We start from the raw sequence: 19,709 nt of genomic DNA, 5'->3' as shown, positions 1-19,709 counted from the left end.
AACGCTTTTATTTAGTTCAATAGTTTGCGTCAAATTTTTAGACGTTAATTTGAGTGCCTTTTCTCCAATCCAAATGAATGAATATTTGCAGACATATGCATTCGCGGGAACAATACACGAATAATCAATAAAAATTGTTTTTTTATGTTTATTAATTGTTTAAATAAAAAAAACGATTTTAATTGAAAATGCTTAAATTCTCTTGTTTTTTACAATGTAAACTTTTTACGTTAATTGTTTACGTTATGCTTCATAAATAAACAATAAAGTTTCAAATTTTTTACTGATTCCGACTACTTTTCATGTTAGTACATAGTACGTAGTACATAGTATCATATGTTTTATACATATTTTAAGAAACATGACGATATATTTTAATGGTTGAAAAGTGTTAGACTAAAAAGTAAAAAATAAAAAAATATGAAAAAAAAATTTTTAAGAAACGCTTTTCTTTAGTTACGAGTGACTAAAATTAACAATATAAAAAAAATCAACTAAAAAGCAAAAAATAAAAAAATTGAAAAAATCTAACACATTCGTTAAAGAAAAGCGTGGGGCGAAAACCGTTTATTCGATGAAGGGCGCCACGCTTTTCTTTGACGAATGTGTTAGATTTTTTCAATTTTTTTATTTTTTGCTTTTTAGTTGATTTTTTATATGTATTGTTAATTTTAGTCACTCGTAACTAAAGAAAAGCGTTTCTTAAAATTTTTTTTTTCATATTTTTTTATTTAAAAAGGAGCAAGAAAAAAACAACACGAAATCTTCTGTTTTAAACATGGTTGTTGAAGCCACTGGAATTTCTAAAAGTAGCGTTCAAAGAATTATTAAAGAAGGAGAGACAGTTTCCGATTTTTCATCTCCTTCAGGCAGCTCGGGAAACATCTTGAAATCTCCCAGAAAAAAGATTAATGAGCCAAAGCCGAAAACCAACGTCGATGGTTATGAGGGAGAAATTATAAGAAACACAGTGCATACCTTTGCAATGATTCATGGCAGCAGACCTACAATGTCAGCTGTTTACAACGCTGTTAAGAATGAGCTTAATTTCCAAGGTAAACTATCGTCGTTCAGAAAAGTGGTGAAAAAATTAGGTTTTAAATGGCAAAAAAGAAATGACAACCGAAAAATACTCATGGAAAAATCGCATATTCGAGCCAAAAGAACCGAATACCTAAAAAAAAATAAAAAAATATAGAGAAGAGGGTTATGATGTTATCTACACTGATGAAACGTATCTCCACAGCAGCCACACAACATCTAAATCATGGGATGATGGAACAAGCAAATGTTGTAAAGTCTCCTGTTGCCAAAGGTCAGCTGTTAATTATCGTACATGCAGGAGGGGAAAAAGGTTTCGTTCCAAATGGCCTACTAATTTTCAAATCTGGTCAGCGTACTGGAGATTATCATAACGATATGAACCACGAAAACTTCATAAGATGGCTTCAAGAAAAGTTAATTCCCAACTTGCAACATAAAACCGTGCTTGTATTGGACAACGCATCCTATCACAACGTAGCCTGTGAAGCGGCCCCTACATCGTCATGGAAAAAAATGGACATGCAGCGATGGCTAACAGAAAGAGGCATTTATTTTGCAGTGACTGATACAAAACCGGAACTTTATGAAAAAATTAAATTGAATAAGCCAGCACATAAACAATATGTAGTAGACACTATAATGGCGAAACAAGGACATATTGTATTACGTCTTCCTCCATACCACCCTGAACTAAATCCTATTGAAAAAATTTGGAGAGTAGTTAAAAATCATGTCGCTTCAAACAATGTGTCGTTTAAAATGTCCGACGTTAGGCAGATAGCCGAAGAAAAATTCAACAATCTCGGAGTAGATGTGTGGAAGAAAACATGTGAACATGTTATTGAAGTAGAACAGGAGTACCTTAAGAAAGAACACTTAATAGATGACGTGGCTGAACTAATTATACATGTTGCCGAAGGTGATTCTGACAGTTTCTGGTCAGACACTGACGATGATGAAGGTGACCTAGGATGTGAACTATTAGAAGAATCTGCTATAGACAATTAAAACTCTTACGAGAATTATATACTCTTACGTGACTATAACGCGAGTGAACAGTGACTTTGGGTAAGATTTTTTATAAACATATTTATGTATCATCATACTCTTTAAAATTGAGATATGCGTGGTCACCATAAAAACAGAGCTAATGCTGTAGACAGGAAAATTCACAGCAAAACCATACGATTTAAAAGACTTCAGTCAAAATGATATCTAGGTGTTTAAATCAATGTTAAACAAAATACCGAATTGGGATTTAAACATAGATAAATTCCATGTTTTCAATATATAAAAATATGTAAAGAACAACCACATATTCTCAATTTTCAGTACAATTTTATTTTAGCATAGAATGAATTACTTCCCATCAAAACTTAAAAAAATATAAAGATCTGGTTGCTTTGTGCTCTAGTAAAGCTGTACCACAGCAATATTGCAGTTTTTATTTGAATCTTTCACACGTTTTAAGTAAAATCAATAAAAAAACTAATAATAATCTCTTTATTTTGATATTTACTCATTAGTTACCATTTATATGCACCTAACCAAAGATACGTACTTTGTTGAAATATCATTGCAATGATCACCTAAAATTCTTAAAAAAAGTGGTATTGTAACTCGACCTAAATCAGGACCAGTAATGTTAATAAAAATGTGATACGTAAAAGTGAAAAGCTAAGAAAAAGTTGTGGAAATTTCTTTAAATCGCTCTCCTGAAAACTAAGCAAAAGTGAGTTACAATGTTTTTCATATCAGGTGTCGATATATTGTCGAAACCTTTGAAGGAATTCAGGTATATAACTAAATCCAACTAATTACTAAAAGGAAATCCATGTAGCCGTATAGGCAGGTAGAATCTAATTATTGTTCTATTGTTTCTAATTGTTCTTATCTAACTTCATTGCAGTTCCTAGTAATCTCTGATTTCTGGTAGTTATGACGTATGGAGAATTCCAAACAAATTATGGATCAATCATTAGCATTCAACAAATCAGTAAACAAATTATCATTATCACTAAATCAAATTATCCGTTGTACTCTTATTTGAATATTATTTTATTTATCGTCCTAAATACCATTATAAATCAATAAAAAATTAATTAATTTGTAAATAATTTTTACATAGATACAATTGTTTAGAAATTTTAAAAATAAATTATTAAATTAAATGAGTATTAGTTATACATCTCATAATATTAGTTATATGTCTCAACTCAAAATAACAAATTAAAAATATAAACTTATAAACAATAAATTCGCAATAAATAATAGGGCTTTTTTACGTTTAATACCGAAAGTTAAGTTTAAAACAACAAATTAAAGCTAGTTTTTAAAAAAATTTGAACAAAAATCATTGAAAATATAAACGAAATACACATAAAAATCATTTTTGTTATGCACCGTGCAATTTTTTTTTATCACTCAGTCCAACACTTTAACAATTTCGACAATTACGAGGTTGCAGTCGAAGGTAGAACGTTTCAGTTTGGTTAGTATAATTCCACTTCCAACATAACCTTTCTGCCTTTACGTGAATTTTGACCCGCCTTCGCGCAGCTCCATAGTCAGGAGTGTTTGAACTATCTCTAACGTTTCGAAGCCTAAATCAGGTTTCGTTGTCAAAATACAAAATACTGCTAAAATAAACAAAAATGTTGCTAAGTAAAAAAATTCTTCTAATAATTTATTTAATCTGACTCATTTATATTGGCAAGTCAGACTATTAAGGCTATGGGTACATAATTCGCAAATATTTTACGGCTATCCCTACCTTTTCTGTCTTTACATGGCAAATTACGTGTAGTAAAATTCACACTGGTATGGATATGTACATATTACTAGAATGTCATTCTACTTGACAATGTCATAACTAGCTTAAAGAGATGGCTTTTGAATGTTCTTGAATAACTGTTATTTTTTGTATGATTGCAAATTATTAATTCAGTTAATAAATGTGATAATTTTTTCACTAGCTATGTATTCAGTGATTGTAATAATATGTACCTACAACAAAAACTAATACTCAATCGAGAAAAGAGCAAAAGTGTTAAAGTGATTTTTTAATAATATATTGTTACTATGGATCGCTTACAATTTTGAACATCTTTAAAAAAAATACTTGGATCACAGAATATATCTTAATGTATTCTCTGCTTCTATCTTCCATAAATAATACACAATAAATAACTTTTTATAAAGTTCACCTCTTAAATCAATTATTTATCAAATACACTATATATCAATATTATTTAATCAACAACTAAAAATATTCCCGATTCATGTCAAATAATTATTTAAAATTGTCACTGACTGTCAGTGTCTGACTGACAATATTCTATTCGACTAAGTGCTTTGTATAACAAAGATAGATTTGGAAAATATTACCACGGACATTGTATTCATTTTTTTCGAATCCTGAAAAAACCAATAAATATTTTTGAAAAATCTAAACGCCGAATGAAAGACTAAATTATTACCGAGGGCCGAAAGTCCCTTAGAATAAATAAAAAGTTTATTTTTAATGAGATATTTGAAATTAAAAATAACACTAAATTTTCTCTTAGTTTTTCACCCCTGTAACTTATTAAAATAAACAATATAGAAGTTCTCAGGGACTTTCGGCCCTCGCTAATAACGTAATCTTTCATTCTGCGTTTAAATTTTTAAAAAATACTTCACTACGTTTTCACAGGATTCGAAAAAAATGAATCCCTATTTGAATAGCATTGCAGCAGAAAAAACGTACCGATCCTCTTAAATAAATTATTAGAAGAATTTTTTTACTTAGCAACAACATTTTTGTTTATTTTAGTAGTACACAACGAACTGTCAATACGGATGGAATAGGCATGAAGAAAATTAATGCGGCCAACATACAAGAGAGAGGTCCTAGAGAGAGAGACAGAGAATGGGCAGGAAAATTTGACAGGCCGTGTAATTTGAGTTGCCTATATCAACTTAAATCGGAGAAATGGACCTCATATTTATAATTCTTATAAAATTCTAAATATAAAAGTAACATAAAAACATAATCAAGGACTTCTTCACTTTATATAAAACAGTCACTAATTTAGTATTTAAATAGTTTTAAAATTATTTAACTCCCAAATACTTTAGGGAAGTATTTGTTTTGATAAATACAAATAACAATTCTGAAAAGTATTTAAACACCAAGTATGGTACTCTGTCTACTCTATTTACTCTGTAAATACAAAAAAAGTATTTAAATTTTGAAATATGTACTGCTAATCAGCCTTCAAGTACATACAAATGTGAGGTCCATTCAACGAACTGTCAATTAGATTGACATCGTTTGAACTGTCAATACTGACTCAATCGAGTCCATTTATATAGGCAACTCAAATTACACGGCCTGTCAAATTTTCCTGCCCATTCTCTGTCTCTCTCTAGGACCTCTCTCTTGTATGTTGGCCGCATTGATTTTCTTCATGCCTATTCCATCCGTATTGACAGTTCGTTGTGTACTACTAAAATAAACAAAAATGTTGCTAAGTAAAAAAATTCTTCTAATAATTTATTTAATAGTCTGAATTGCCAATATAAATGAGTCATATTAAATAAATTATTAGAAGAATTTTTTTACTTAGCAACAACATTTTTGTTTATTTTAGTAGTATTTTGTATTTTGACAACGAAACCCGATTTGGGCTTCGAAACGTTAATAAAATTATTTTTTCAATTTAATTGTGGCTTATTTCCCATCTAAATAGTTATATCATAAAAATGCCACAAGGAAATAGCTTCAGAACAACATTAAGCATTACAGAGTGGTAAATTTGAATTATTCCTCCTAGTTTAAAACTAGAAGTTATTAAAACAAGAAAATATTTGGTTCTTACCAATGAACTGTCAATACGGATGGAATGGCCCTTTCCCATTCAAATAGTGAAGCGAGATTTCCACCAACATACAAGAGAGAGATCCTAGAGAGAGACAGAGAATGTGCTGTAAAATTTGACAGGCCGTGTAATATATCAACTTAAATCGGGGAAATGGACCTCATATTTTTTTTAACTTGGTATCAGAGCTGATAGGCAGTATTTAAAAATTAAGTTAAGTTAATAAAATAAAAAAATATGAGGTCTATTTCCCCTATTTAAGTTGATATAGGCAACTGAAATTACACGGCCTGTCAAATTTTCCAGCCCATTTTCTGTCTCTCTCTAGGACCTCTCTCTTGTATCGTGGCCGCATTAATTTTCTTCGTGCCTATTCCATCCGTATTGACAGTTCATTGGTTCTTACATGAAGGTGATAATAGGTTTGTTCTAGCAAACAGTCAAACTAGTCAGAAACCGTCAGCAAACAGTTGGTCAGTGAGAGAGCATAATACAGTCACCAGTGCTATCCCCTCTACTCGCCCTGGTCTGCTATTCGCTGATGGTTTCAAACCGTTTGAAACTGATGCTAGAACAAACCTAATAATTGCATTGACTGTGTAGTGCTTCTATATAAAAATAACGTTTTGATTACAGGTTTTATGTATTTGTATGTTCGATATGTAACCATGGACAGGATTTTGTAAGGAGATTAGAAATGAAATGGGTCGATTTAGTGCATTTAATGCTTTTCAATTTGACTGCCTACAATTCCAAAAAGTATTATGATCTAGATTCAGTTGTTATTCCTTATATCAACGACAATTGGCATGCTCTGCAGCTACCACCAAAGGTAAGGACTATAATATTATCACAGGTTTAGCTTTAATATTTTTTTCATCTATACAGGGTGATTGATTAGTGGGGTAAATAAAGCTCAATAGCTCCGCTATAGTAATAGATAGCAATAAAAGTTAATAACAAAAATTGTAGCCAACTCTGAGCTTCACATTTTAAAATTAATTAGAATGTTACAGGGTGTTCGATAACATCGTGGCAGAGCAAACTTGTTTTTTTTTTTAATGGAACACCCTATATTTTATCTTATATTCGAAATTTCATTAAATAGCTTTAAGAGGACATCTATGTACTCATTTTCTATTATTTTAAGAATATCAATAGGCAGTTGATCTGGCCCCGGGCTTTTTCCGTTACTGGTGTTTTTTAGTGCATACAATATTTCTTCCTTTGTAATTTCTACACTTGTTTCCCTGTTTTCGAAAGATATGTCTTGTAGGTTTCCTCTTTCGTCGTCGAAAAGCTCTTCCATATATTCTTTCCATCGTTTTAGCTTTTCGTCAGTCGTTATAATAGTGTTTCCATTTTTGTCTAAAAGAGTTGTGTTGTGGTTTCTTTTTTGCAGCCCTGTCATTTCTTTAACCTTTTTATGCAGGTTGAATATATCGTATTTGTTCTGAAGATCTTCTATCTCTTTACATTTTTCCTCATAGTAATTTTGTTTTGTCTCCCTTATCTTTTTTCATTGTTAATTATTTTGTAATTGTGATTGTCTTTGTTCTTGGCTTGTCTTCGTTGGTCCATTTGACTAACAGTTGAATATTAAATTCTATTGAAAATATTCTAGATAGGATTAAAGCATTATAATAAATTGTGGTTTAAACCTTATATAAGTAATATAAGGGTGATTCCATTTCAAACCACTCAATTTTGAGTGTTTTAAATATCATTTTTAGCGATTTTACAATGATTTGGTATTCATTTAAATAAATTTGTATATTTTATCATACAGTATCAGTGGAAAGAATAATGTTTCAACAGAAGGGACTCAAAAATGTCAATATATGGCATTATAACAAGATATTTTGATGTTTTCGATCAAATTTTAGTGTAGAAAATGTTAAAACGTCATTTTTTACATTTTCCTCAATCAATTCCTAAAATACATATCCTTCGATTTGGCTGAAAATTTGCGCACAGTTAGCCAAAATACAGGACTTTAAGTAGTTAAAAGGATTTTTATATTATTACAATAAAAAAAGTTACACGCAATAATATCAGAGAACGACTGTTCAGGCTTAAATGTCTTATTTTTATATTACGTAGAGGCTATACACCAAGTTTCAGACAAATCAAAGATCCTCAAGTTTTTGCCTGAGTGATTTGAGATGGAATATATGGTATGTTAAACAGTAAGGGCCAATTTCTCATGTCGAGTTCAACTCCAGTTTAACCTGAACTTCTAGTAAACGTCAGTTTAAAATCAAAATCGTCTTTCTCAATTCACGTTCAACCGATGGCAGTTTAAACTTGAACGATGCTTGAACGGTGGAATTCGGCCGTTCAAAGATTTCAGAACTCAGTTCAGATGATTTCATGGACTACGCATGCGTTGTATTAACACGAAACGCTGTCATAATATAAATATATCCTATTTTATTATATTAAGCCTAACGATAAACGATAACATTATTTTTGTTTTTATAATATTTATTTATAATTATTAAAATGACTATTTGACTATAAATACTTAAATTTAACTTTATTCAAAAACAGCATAAAAATGGTAGTTCAAAATGGCGACAGTTTTTTACCTTTTGCCATCTATTGGCATTTCTCGAAAGCTGTAGAACGAGCGCTGACATGAACGCGCAATGAGAAATGCATTTCAAACAAAACCACAGATCACGGGTGAACCTGGTTCAACTGAACCATAGATTAACGCAGGTATGAGAAATCGACCCTAAATGGTTCAATTAGTTACCACTATAAACAGCCCGGATTAACCGATAATAGTATAAAAGGCCCGGTTTCAGGTAAAATTTATTTTAGGCTTTATTATGGGAGTACCGTCTAGTCAGTGTTAATTGCAAAAGACCAACTCTGTCTACCTCGGTGGCTTATCGCTCCGGGTGGGTCTTAACAATGGGCCAGGTCAGATAAATTTAATAATATTTACGACCGCACTAATTGAACTCAAACCATTTATTGTTGAACAAACCATACCATAATATCATTTATACTGAATATGTCACAGGCAAACAGTTTCAAAACCTCTTTATAGACGGAGAGGCAGCGCTGAAAAATCTCTTTGAATTTACTAAAGCTAAATTTTTCACAGTTGATTACTGTGATTGTGTAGAGAAACATACTGCGGTCGGTCAAGCGAAACGTAGCACAGGGGTTACTGAGAGGGCTTTCCTACGAAGGTAATTAAATCCATTTACTAAGGCTGAAAATCAGTACACACATTCTAAATTAAATATAAATAAAAGTTATTATAGTCGGTCAGCTGTATGACGGGACAGAGCCGGTCGGTCGGCCCCAATGAATGTACAGGGTTATTCACTATATTTTGACCCCCTTGTAAACTGCTTTATTTACAGATTTAGAAAAAAATGTAAAATACAAAAGTTATTCGATTTTTTAATTATGATTTTTTGACGTATATATCGTGCTAGTGACGTCATCCATCTGGGCGTGATGATGTAATCGACTATTTTTTTAAATGAGAATAGGGATCGTGTGCTAGCTCATTTGAAAGGTTATTCAATTCTCTATACAGTACTATAAACATTAAGATCATTATTTATACAGGGTTTCCAAAAAAATTGTGAATTATTAATTAAACAATTAATTTAATTAAAAAAAAAATTTTGAAGACCCTGTATAATTATTTATGTTAATGTTTATATTACTGAATAGGGCATTGAATAGAGATGGCATGATGGAACTGTAGCAGGTACCACGGAATAGGTTCCAATCGTCTATTCCACGCACCAGTGACAAAAAGTCAACGGCATCGGTTTCGATTCCAACGGCGCCGCATCGACCGCAATCCGCAATTTACACAGGGAACGCATCGGTTACGTTCGTTTCGATATACAAGTAGGGATGGCATGATGGAAATGGAGCGGGTACGTCGGAATATGTTTCAATCTAATATTCCACGTACTACAAGTGACAAAATTTTGACGGCATCGGTTTCGATTCCAGCGTCGGCCGTAGTTGAGTAGGTACACTTTCCGGAACGACCGGGCAAGAGATTTAAAAAAAAACTTGAACTGATCTCTCGGAATAAGTACCATAGAGAAACGAATCGGCGGTGTCTGTTTCTATTCCAACATCTCACATATGTTTATTGTGATGGGTTCAAAAGAATTTCAGGTCGATACGGCTGTAACAAATTTCTAATTTATGACGGGCATAGTTGTCATTTAAAACTGTTAAAATTTTGACTCTTTCGCATTATGTTTTAATTTACATGCATATAATCTAATCGATCCTATCTTCTGTAATAACTTAGTGTATTCATTTTCCATTTGCATAAACGAATTCTGAATAAACCTCGACTTTAGGTAATTTAAAAACCCATAATTACATGTAAGAAAAATTTGTTTTAATAGTTGTTATGTATATAGATTTGCGAATTGTAGGAAAAACATGGTAAGAAATATAAATATACAAACTGGAACATGAAGTAAAATCCACTTCTATGTAAAAGGTATATTTACTAAAAAAAGAATGTGTGTGTACTTTGTACGCACGTAAGAAGTTATACTTCTATTATATGATTATATGATTATAAACGAAATTAATATACTTTTTATTTATATTTTATTTAAATATTAAATTAATTTATACTTACTACTTCTCAAACATTTTTATTAAAACAGTACCAAAAAACACATTAAAAATGCCACAAATGATTTCTGAACATTAATTGTCGGAAAAATTTTTAACTAAATACGTATTTTCTGAAAATAAAATTATATAATAAATATACTTACAATCATAAAATGTATAAAAAAAAATAAAAAAATAAAAGTTTCTATTGGGATTCGAACCAACTTACCACGCGGCTGGTATTTGCGTTGTATTGGGATTCACCCGCATTAAAACTTCGCCACAGAGACAGCTTGTCATTATGTGCGAAGATCGTCTAACTAAACAGATTAACCTTTTGACATTTTTAACTTATGTAAATCAAATTATTTTGATTTTGAATTGAAATGATTTAGAATTGAAAAAATACAACAAAACATAGAGATAGAAATTTGCACTTGCGTCGTGCAAAGTGGCTATGTTCAAATATCATAACAAAATTTGATCAACTATTTATAAAACACTTACCAGTGAAAGATTCTTTAGCTTTGAATAAGCGAGATCTGCGGCACTCATACTAGGCACAGTTTGATGAGCTTTCACATTGGCATGCAACAATCATCTCTTCTATGTAAATAAGTCCAAAAATATAATATGAAAACTATTTAAAAAGGCAGTATAACCATTAACTAACTTTTTGTTTGTTGTTTCTCTTCCTACAAATTTTAAAACGCAACAAGCATACATTATAACCAAACCATGCACAGTCCCACAGCTGTGCCACAGCTGCCATATTGGATAATTTTTGTCATGTCATTTGAACATCCAATCAGAACAAAGTTATAATGCGCATGCGCCCGGTCGCTAGGTTTTCCCATATAAAATTTCACCGTCATTACGCCCGTAAAGAAGTATAACTTCAAAAATTTTTTAAATCCCAATGGATTCAATAAAATGAGTTCATCAGAACGTTTTCAAACCTATCGGTCCATCATCAGTGAATCTAAAATCAAATAAGTAATCCCACTATTAAAATTGAAAAGATGGTTGAAATTTTGAAAGTTAAAAAGTGTGGTTATGATTACTTACTTGAATACTTGCAAAATAGCCCCAGAACCAAACAATGGTTGTGATTATAAATAAATCTACATTATGTTAAAATAAAATTAAAAAGGCTAAACGCCGATGTTCAGGGATTAAACCTCTGGGAACATGGTGAAACTCTACCCGAGGACCCAATCAACCATCTTCGGTCAACGATGACTACTAAGTGTCAAAGCTGTGTAAGGAAATGCTTGATGTGACATTGACAGTTGAGGAAGAAGGTAGTCGATTTTCAAGGAAATTTAAAAACAAAGTCATGATCCAAAACGAAGATATGGTAAAGATTTTAATATCTGAAAATGTCTGTTATTTAAATCTATTGTTTTTTAAAATTAAAAGAAAATGTGTTTTACAAAATAAAAATTATTTTAACTGTAGGTAACTACAAATTGACTGTATCAAATAAAATTAACCTGATCAAAATAATCAAAATGAAAAAGTGAGCTGATTAGTAGTAATGACAGAAATAAAAATAAATAATTAGGTGGTGATATAGAAGAAGTTTTAAATTTTGAAATGGGATATAAATAATATCGTTAATAAATAAATATACAAGGTATATTTACCTACTATTATTTAATAATTACTTATTAATATTAATTAAAAGTAAATATACCTTGTATATTTATCTATTAATGGTATTATTTATATTAAGTGAGGTTAGAAATTGTCGGCGACAATTTGTCATCTGTACCCGCGAACGCACTTATGATATCAAGAAATTTATATGTCAACAGTATGTATGTGAACAGTATGTCAACAGATATTGTATTGGTGGTTGTATAGGTAGAAGGGAAATTTTTATTTGAATGTAGGTGAAAATTAAAAACTTAAATAAATTGGAGTTAAGATATAGTCAATCTGATAGTAGAAAGTATGATTCAGGAATGCAATTATTATGGAACAATTTTTATAAAATTGAGAAAATTCTTGTGACACACTGGTGAATATGTAAAATTGAAAATAAATAATTGTAGGATAATAGGTGGCCCAATTGATACAAACTAAAATTAAAATTAAATTAGTATAGAAAACAATAGGTGTAATGAATAAAATAGAATTAATAAAACAAAATTAAGAGAGTGAATATTGTTATAATTTGATTGCAATAATGACTGAGTATAAATGTGATAACTGAAATAAAATGATGGAATGTTAGGTGTGGAGGTAAAATATATTTGGAAAAGGTCAAAGACAAAAAGCAAAGGAATGTGATGTAGGGTCAAAGCATAGGTGAAATGAGTGAAAGAGAAGGATTGAAGAAATTGGGTATGAGGGTTGAACTGAATGAAGAAAAGAAATGAAAGAACAGTGAGAAGAAGATAACGATAAATGAATTGAGTTTTAATTAAGAAGGGTTCATGTGGTTAGTAATGATTAGTGTGTGTAAAGGAGTTTGGAGCCAGTAAGGAAACGAAGAAGACAGTTGAACAGTGGGTAAATAGGATAAAGAAGATAGCGAATAGGATATGAGAAGGGAAGGTATAACAAAGTAATAGGAATTATGAGAATAATTGACGGTGAATGGGGACAAAATTGCGGTTAAGGGATGTTTGTCGATTGACACAGTTGGGACTTTTCTTAAGGTCCTTGACAATTTCCAAATCCTCGTATAAGTCTAAAGGGAGTGTATTTTTTTGTTGAATGTTGTGTATCAACTGGACCCCATTAGGAATCTTAAGTTCATGTTTATTGACTTTTAAATGGTGTGAAGTTTTTAGTTTAAATATAAATATATTTAAAAATCAAATTCAATACATCCTCTAGATTAGAAATACAAAACTATAGGTACTATTTTGATCGTTTAAATTTGATGCAGCGCAAGAGAATAGTGGCACAACTAGGAACAAGCTAGGGCGATCGATATATCGTCTTTTCACCTCGGAATCAGAAACTCGCATTAGGTTTCTGGAATAGGTTCGGTTCCAACCTATTCCCATTTAAAAAATAGTCGGTTACGTCATCACGCCCAAATGGATGACGTCACTAGTACGATATTCAAAAAATCATAATTTGAAAATCGAATAACTTTTGTATTTTACATTTTTTTCTAATTCTGTAAATAAAGCAGTTTACAAGGGGGTCAAAATATAGTGAATAACCCTGTACATTCACTGGGGCCGACCGACCGGCTCTGTCCCGTCATACAGCTGACCGACTATAATAACTTTTATTTATATTTAATTTAGAATGTGTGTACTGATTTTCAGCATTAGTAAATGGATTTAATTACCTTCGTATGAAAGCAACTTTGTTACCCTCTCAGTAAACCCTGTTCTACGTTTCGTTTGACCGACCGCAGTATGTTCCTCTACACAATCACAGTAATCAACTGTGAAAAATCTAGCTAGTAAATTCAAAGAGATTTTTCAGCGCTGCCTCTTGAACTGTTAGTAACTAACAGTATTGAATAAAATTGATCGTATGTTATTTACGCCCGGTTTCATAATCAACTTAAAGTGAACATTAACTAAAGTTCACTTTAAAGTTGACATTACCCATATAGTCCATTCTTTCACGGTTTTTGCTCTAAATTTTAAAGAACCGCTTGGATTGACATGGAATTTGGCATACGTATAGCTTACATGTCAAAGAAAAAAAGTGATATTGTGCCGATGTGTGCTTTTGCTCTGGGGGTGAAAAAATATATGTCCAAAATAAATCCGGAAATGGGTAAACTGACTAATTTTAAGTAACTTTTGTTCTATAAAGCTTTTTCGCCAAGTCAACACTTTTCGAGTTATTTGCGAGTGAATATGTTTATTTTTCAACAAAATAACCACATTTTTAGACGGTTTTTCGCAAATAACTCAAAAAGTAAGTATTTTGTCGAAAAAAACGTTCTTAGCAAAAATAGAGCCTATAAAAAAGTAAAAAAAATGGTGTACACTTTAGGTCTCTGGATCTCGTAGAACCAGAGTTATAGCTAATGAAAAATAGATTCATATTCACCAAATTTCAAATAGAATATTTCGACGTGAAATATCCAAAAAGTTAAGCACGTTTTGGGCAAGACTCATTTTAACTTTTTTAAAGTGTTTAAAAAGAGCTTTATTTCTGTTTTTACTAAAAGTTTCTAGCATTAAATTTAAGCAAGTTACGCTCAAAATAAAGTTGGCCCCTTTTGTTTTTGCAAAAAAAAATCGGGAAGACCACCCCCTGATTAGCAACTTAAATGAAATTAATCGTTACCGCTCCACAAATTATTTTACTTATGTTGTGTTTATATGATCTGTAAGTTTCATCGATTCAAAGCGCTTATTTTTGAAAAAATTTAGTTTTAAAGTAAAATTTTGAAAAATTTTAATTTTGAAAAATATGCTTTTTTTTCAAAATAACTTAAAAATTGTTAGAGATACCAAAAATCTCGAAAAACAAAAAAGTCACATTGGCTTTTCTGAATATCATGTATTTTTTTGTTTTTCTGTTAGACAAAAATTGATTGAGAGTTGGTGTTTCTAAATTTGCATACATTCGTGATCAGTGAATCGTTCAACTCCTTTTAACTACAGCCCTTTCAATAATAAGGACTTTGAACCGATGAAACTTACAGATCATATAAACAATATATACACGAGTCAAGAAACTTGTGAAGTCGTAACGATTAAGTTCATTTAAGATACTAATTAGGGGATGATTTTCTCGATTTTTTTACGAAACCCAAAAGGGACTAACTTTATTTTGAGCGTAACTTGTTTAATTTTGACGCTAGAATTTTTTTATAAAACAAAAATGAAGCTTTTTTTAAACACTTTAAATAAGTTGTAATCAGTTTTCCCGGAAATGTGCTTCATTTTTGGTTATTTCACGTTAAAGTATTCCATTTGGAATTTGACGAATATGAACCTATTTTTCATTAGCTATAACTCTGCTTCTACTAGGTATAGAGACGTGATATATACACCATTTTTTTAAGTTTTTTATAGGCTATATTTTTGCTTATAATGTTTTTTCGACAAAATACTTACTATTTGAGTTATTTGCGAAAAACCGTCTAAAAACGTGGTTATTTTGTTGAAAAAATGAACATATTCACTGCCAAATAACTCGAAAAGTATTGACTTAGTGAAAAAACTCTATAGAACAAAAGTTACTTAAAATTAGCCAGTTTATCCATTTCCTGACTTTCTTTGGACGCATATTTTTTCACCCCCAAGAGGGGGTGAAAAGCACCCCCAGGGCAAAAGCACATATCGGCACAATATCACTTTTTTTCTTTGACTTGTTAGCTATGTGTATGCCAAATTTCATGTCAATCTAAGCGGTTCTTTAAAATTTAGAGGTTTTGCAATATTTTACCGTTAAAGAACGGATTAATAGGAATTGTAAAGGTACCAACTTAAATTTAAAGTCCACTTTAACTTTATTATGAAATCGCCCGTTAATGTAGAAGGGTAACAATATTTGTTTGCTTTACTTCACAGATAACAAACGTCAGTAAGTCTGAAAGAAGAGAGAACATTATGTCTGTACTAACCAACAACCGCAACCGATTTAAATGCGGCCGAGAAATAAAAAAACGTACCACAATTTGGGGCCTCCGCGTTCGACTACCCCCACCGGCCCCCTGCGTTACCCTCCCCTTCAACGGTTTAGTAACGGAAGAAGACCTTCGAGAACAGTGGCAGGGAAATAGAAGACTACAATTTTTACCGATAGATAAGACCGTAGTAGCAAAGAGAATAGTCGTAACGGACGCCTTCATGCAGAATCTAATGATGGGGGTGTCGTATCAACAAAATTCAATCAACTCCGAGTCGGATTCACCTTGTCCCAGTCCAGAAACAGTTACAGAGGAACCTTTAGTTGAGCCCGGGGTGAAAATAGTACAAAAGAACAAATATTTAGGAGCGGGTTGCGCCAAAAAGACTGCACCTTTCAAAAAGATGAGCTTACAGAGGCGGAAAAAACTGCTAGCGATGTCTACCAGGGAAAGGGAAAGGATCCTTAAGCGACCCAAACGAAAATTGAACACGGATAGTAAATTAGACAATAAAAACAACGAAGCGTTACCCCCTACACCCCCTACGTCCGTCAGTGCACCTCCGACACCCCCAGCGTCAAACACTACCCTAAATTCGGAATTGAGCAATGATTTTTCTGAGAGTTCCAATAATCAGAAAGGATCTGGAAAGAAGGGAAACAATTTGGATGAATTACACACTCCTTGTGATACTTCGGGCGATGAAACCAGTTCCAAAAGTACTTTGGATACCATTATACCACCACCGAAGGATTTCGAAGGAAAGAATAATCCTTTTTTAACGTTGCTGAGAGGAACTACGGAAGAAACGAAAAGGTTAGTATGAATATGTATTTCTTTTTCTTTGTTTCTATATACATAAACACAAAAAGTATTCTATTGTTTCTCATCTCATTTGCATGACTTTATTTTCAACAGGATTTTATAGACGTCATAAATTATGAAGGCAATTGAAATCACTTTACTACTATAGTCCAGGGCGGATCTGTTTTGAGATGGACGTTGAGAGGTGACTCAAATTTTTTTGCAGAAATTGCTTGAAAATAAATCAAATAATAATATTTGAGTTATCCTCCCTCTCAAAAAGGTCCGGAACATTGTTTAAATAATCAAAATGTCAAAAATTGAACGAAAAATTCGATTTTTTTCTTAGTTTTTTGATTATAACTTTAAAAGTATTCATTTCCGAGAAAAGTTGTACTGACATAAAAGTTGCGTATTTAAATTTCCTACAATATAAAATTTGTTATAAAATTTAAAAAATAGTCACCCTAGTTGCAAAATAGCAATAATTGCGAAAAAAACCATACAAAAACAAGTATTCGCATTTTACGTTTTTCAACCATTTATGATACACTTAGGACCTTCATATTTCACCCAGAAAAACTTTATGATACAGTAAAACAATACTGTAAATTTCTTTAAGATCGGTTTAACAGATTTTGCAAAATAAATTTTGCAATCCAGCTTTCGCAAAAAAAATTAATTTTTTCAAAATGTTACAGGACTGAAAATAAAGCAGATAGCAAGTTAGAAATTTTTTTTGTTATAGAAGTGTACTGTACGTTTCATTTGCAATTTTCAAAATTAACATCGATTAATTACCACGGCGTCAGAAAATTTTTGAAATAAACAATAATTTTTGGTGCTACGCGCAGGACAGCGGTGTTCGATTCATACAAGTTGATTTCCACCAAAATGTCTTCCAATCTTTATCTAATATATTATTTTCTTACTCTATATTTTGTTGTATTTTATTATTTTAATTCCACAAAAATCAAACTAATTTTATTATTGTTTGTGAAATATTGTTTAAACAATTGCATATGTTTAAAAATAATAAACTTTTATTATTTAAGTTAAAATATATGAACAAAGAAAGTTTTTGCTAATAAAATTGTTATATCAAAGGATAGAGTATGTGTTTTTATTTTGCAATAAACAAATTTATTTATTTATATCGAAATGTAATAAAAATTAAAATGTATCAATAATTATCAAAGGTCATTGGAATGCCCAATCAGAGCAAACTATCCGCTGTCCTGCGCGTAGCACCAATAATTAATGTTTATTTAAAAAAATTCCTGACGCCGTGGTGTTAATCAATTTTAATTTTTGTAAAATTGCGAATGAAAGGTACAGTACACTTCTATACGCAAAAAAATTTTCAACTTGCGATCTGCTTTATTTTCAGTCCTGTAACATTTTGAAAAAATGAATTTTTTTACGAAAGCTGGATTGCAAAATCTATTGAACCGATCTTAATGAAATTTACAGTATTGTTTCATTGAATCATAAAGTTTTTCAGGGTGAAACATGAAGTTCCTAAGTGTAGCATAAATGGTTGAAAAACGTAAAATACGAATACTTGTTTTTGTATGTTTTTTTCACAATAATTGCTATTTTGCAACAAGGGTGACTATTTTTTAAATTTTTAACTAATTCTATATTGTAGGAAATTTAATTATGCAACTTTTATGTTAGTACAACTTTTCTCGGAAATGAATACTTTTAAAGTTATAATTAAAAAACCAAGAAAAAAATCGAATTTTTCCTTAATTTTTTGACATTTTGATTATTTAAACAATGTTCCGGGCCTTTTTGAGAGGGAGGATAACTCAAATATTATTATTTGATTTATTTTCAAGCAATTTCTGTAAAAAAATTTGAGTCACCTCTCAACGTCCAAATGTACTAATATTTTTACAGATGCGCCCTGGTCTACTAGTAGACTAGAAGGTACTAGTACACTTTAGAAGACCAAAAATAAGCATTTTTTCAAGAATTTTTTTCTCAGAACCTTTATTAAAAATGAACATAAAACTTTTTACATATTAATATCTAACTCTTAGAGAATACAAAAAATATATCTTTTTTCATTTATGCACGTACACTAACAAAGTTAAGGCATCGAAAAAAAGTAGTTCCGATGGCGGACAGTTAATATCAGGATTGGTATCTCTAAAACAAAAAAATCGTACGGCATTTGAAAAAGGAAGGTTTATTACGTGACAATTTACCACCCTTAGTGAAAAATTTCGCAAAAAAAAATTTTACGGAAATTTGAGAACTTTTTGTGAAAAAATTACCTTTTTTCTTCAGTTTTTCATGGTTAAAAATTTTTTTTGAAGTTATACTTATTTAGGCACGGGGGTGAATTTTTACATTCCCTGGCGCATGCTCACACCGACAGTATATTAGTCAATTATCGTTATATATGACAGTATATTTAGTCGCTCAAACGTTATACGGGATCGTATTGGGTGTTAAAATCATCTGTCAATAATTGTTGGAGATTATGGATCAACAAATGTTGTGTATATTAGTTTTTATTGTTGTGATGGCAGAGAAAAAAGCAAGTTTACAATTGTAGTGACTTTTTAAATAGTTTTTAAAAGCGACAGGTACGTAATAATTGTAAATGTTTCAGTATCCTAATAAAAATTACATAGGTACCTACCTATTTGGAAAATTTAAAATGAACCTATCAAAATAGCATGTAATGCTTTGATTTATATAATTTGATTACCATCAAAATTTCTGTCAATATTCACCTAATATATTGTTTTATTACTCCATGTTTTGTTGTATTTTAATATTTCAATATTCTACAA

General features: G+C 31.1%; 1 protein-coding gene across 1 annotated transcript in view; it reads left to right on the top strand.

Moving 5' to 3' along the window:
- Positions 1 to 19,709, top strand: part of LOC114331737 (polycomb protein Pcl) — a 73,793-nt gene that overhangs the window by 22,683 nt on the left and 31,401 nt on the right. Inside the window, exons 5-6 of the mRNA XM_050652245.1 lie at positions 6,543 to 6,738; positions 16,037 to 16,911. Coding sequence (XP_050508202.1) covers positions 6,543 to 6,738; positions 16,037 to 16,911 — 1,071 coding nt within the window. The remainder of the gene's footprint in view (positions 1 to 6,542; positions 6,739 to 16,036; positions 16,912 to 19,709) is intronic.

This window comes from Diabrotica virgifera, chromosome 5 (assembly GCF_917563875.1).
Source record: "Diabrotica virgifera virgifera chromosome 5, PGI_DIABVI_V3a".
NCBI lineage: Eukaryota > Metazoa > Arthropoda > Insecta > Coleoptera > Chrysomelidae > Diabrotica > Diabrotica virgifera.
Note: the sequence above shows the minus strand (reverse complement) of the source record. Positions and strands in the feature narration are given on the sequence as shown.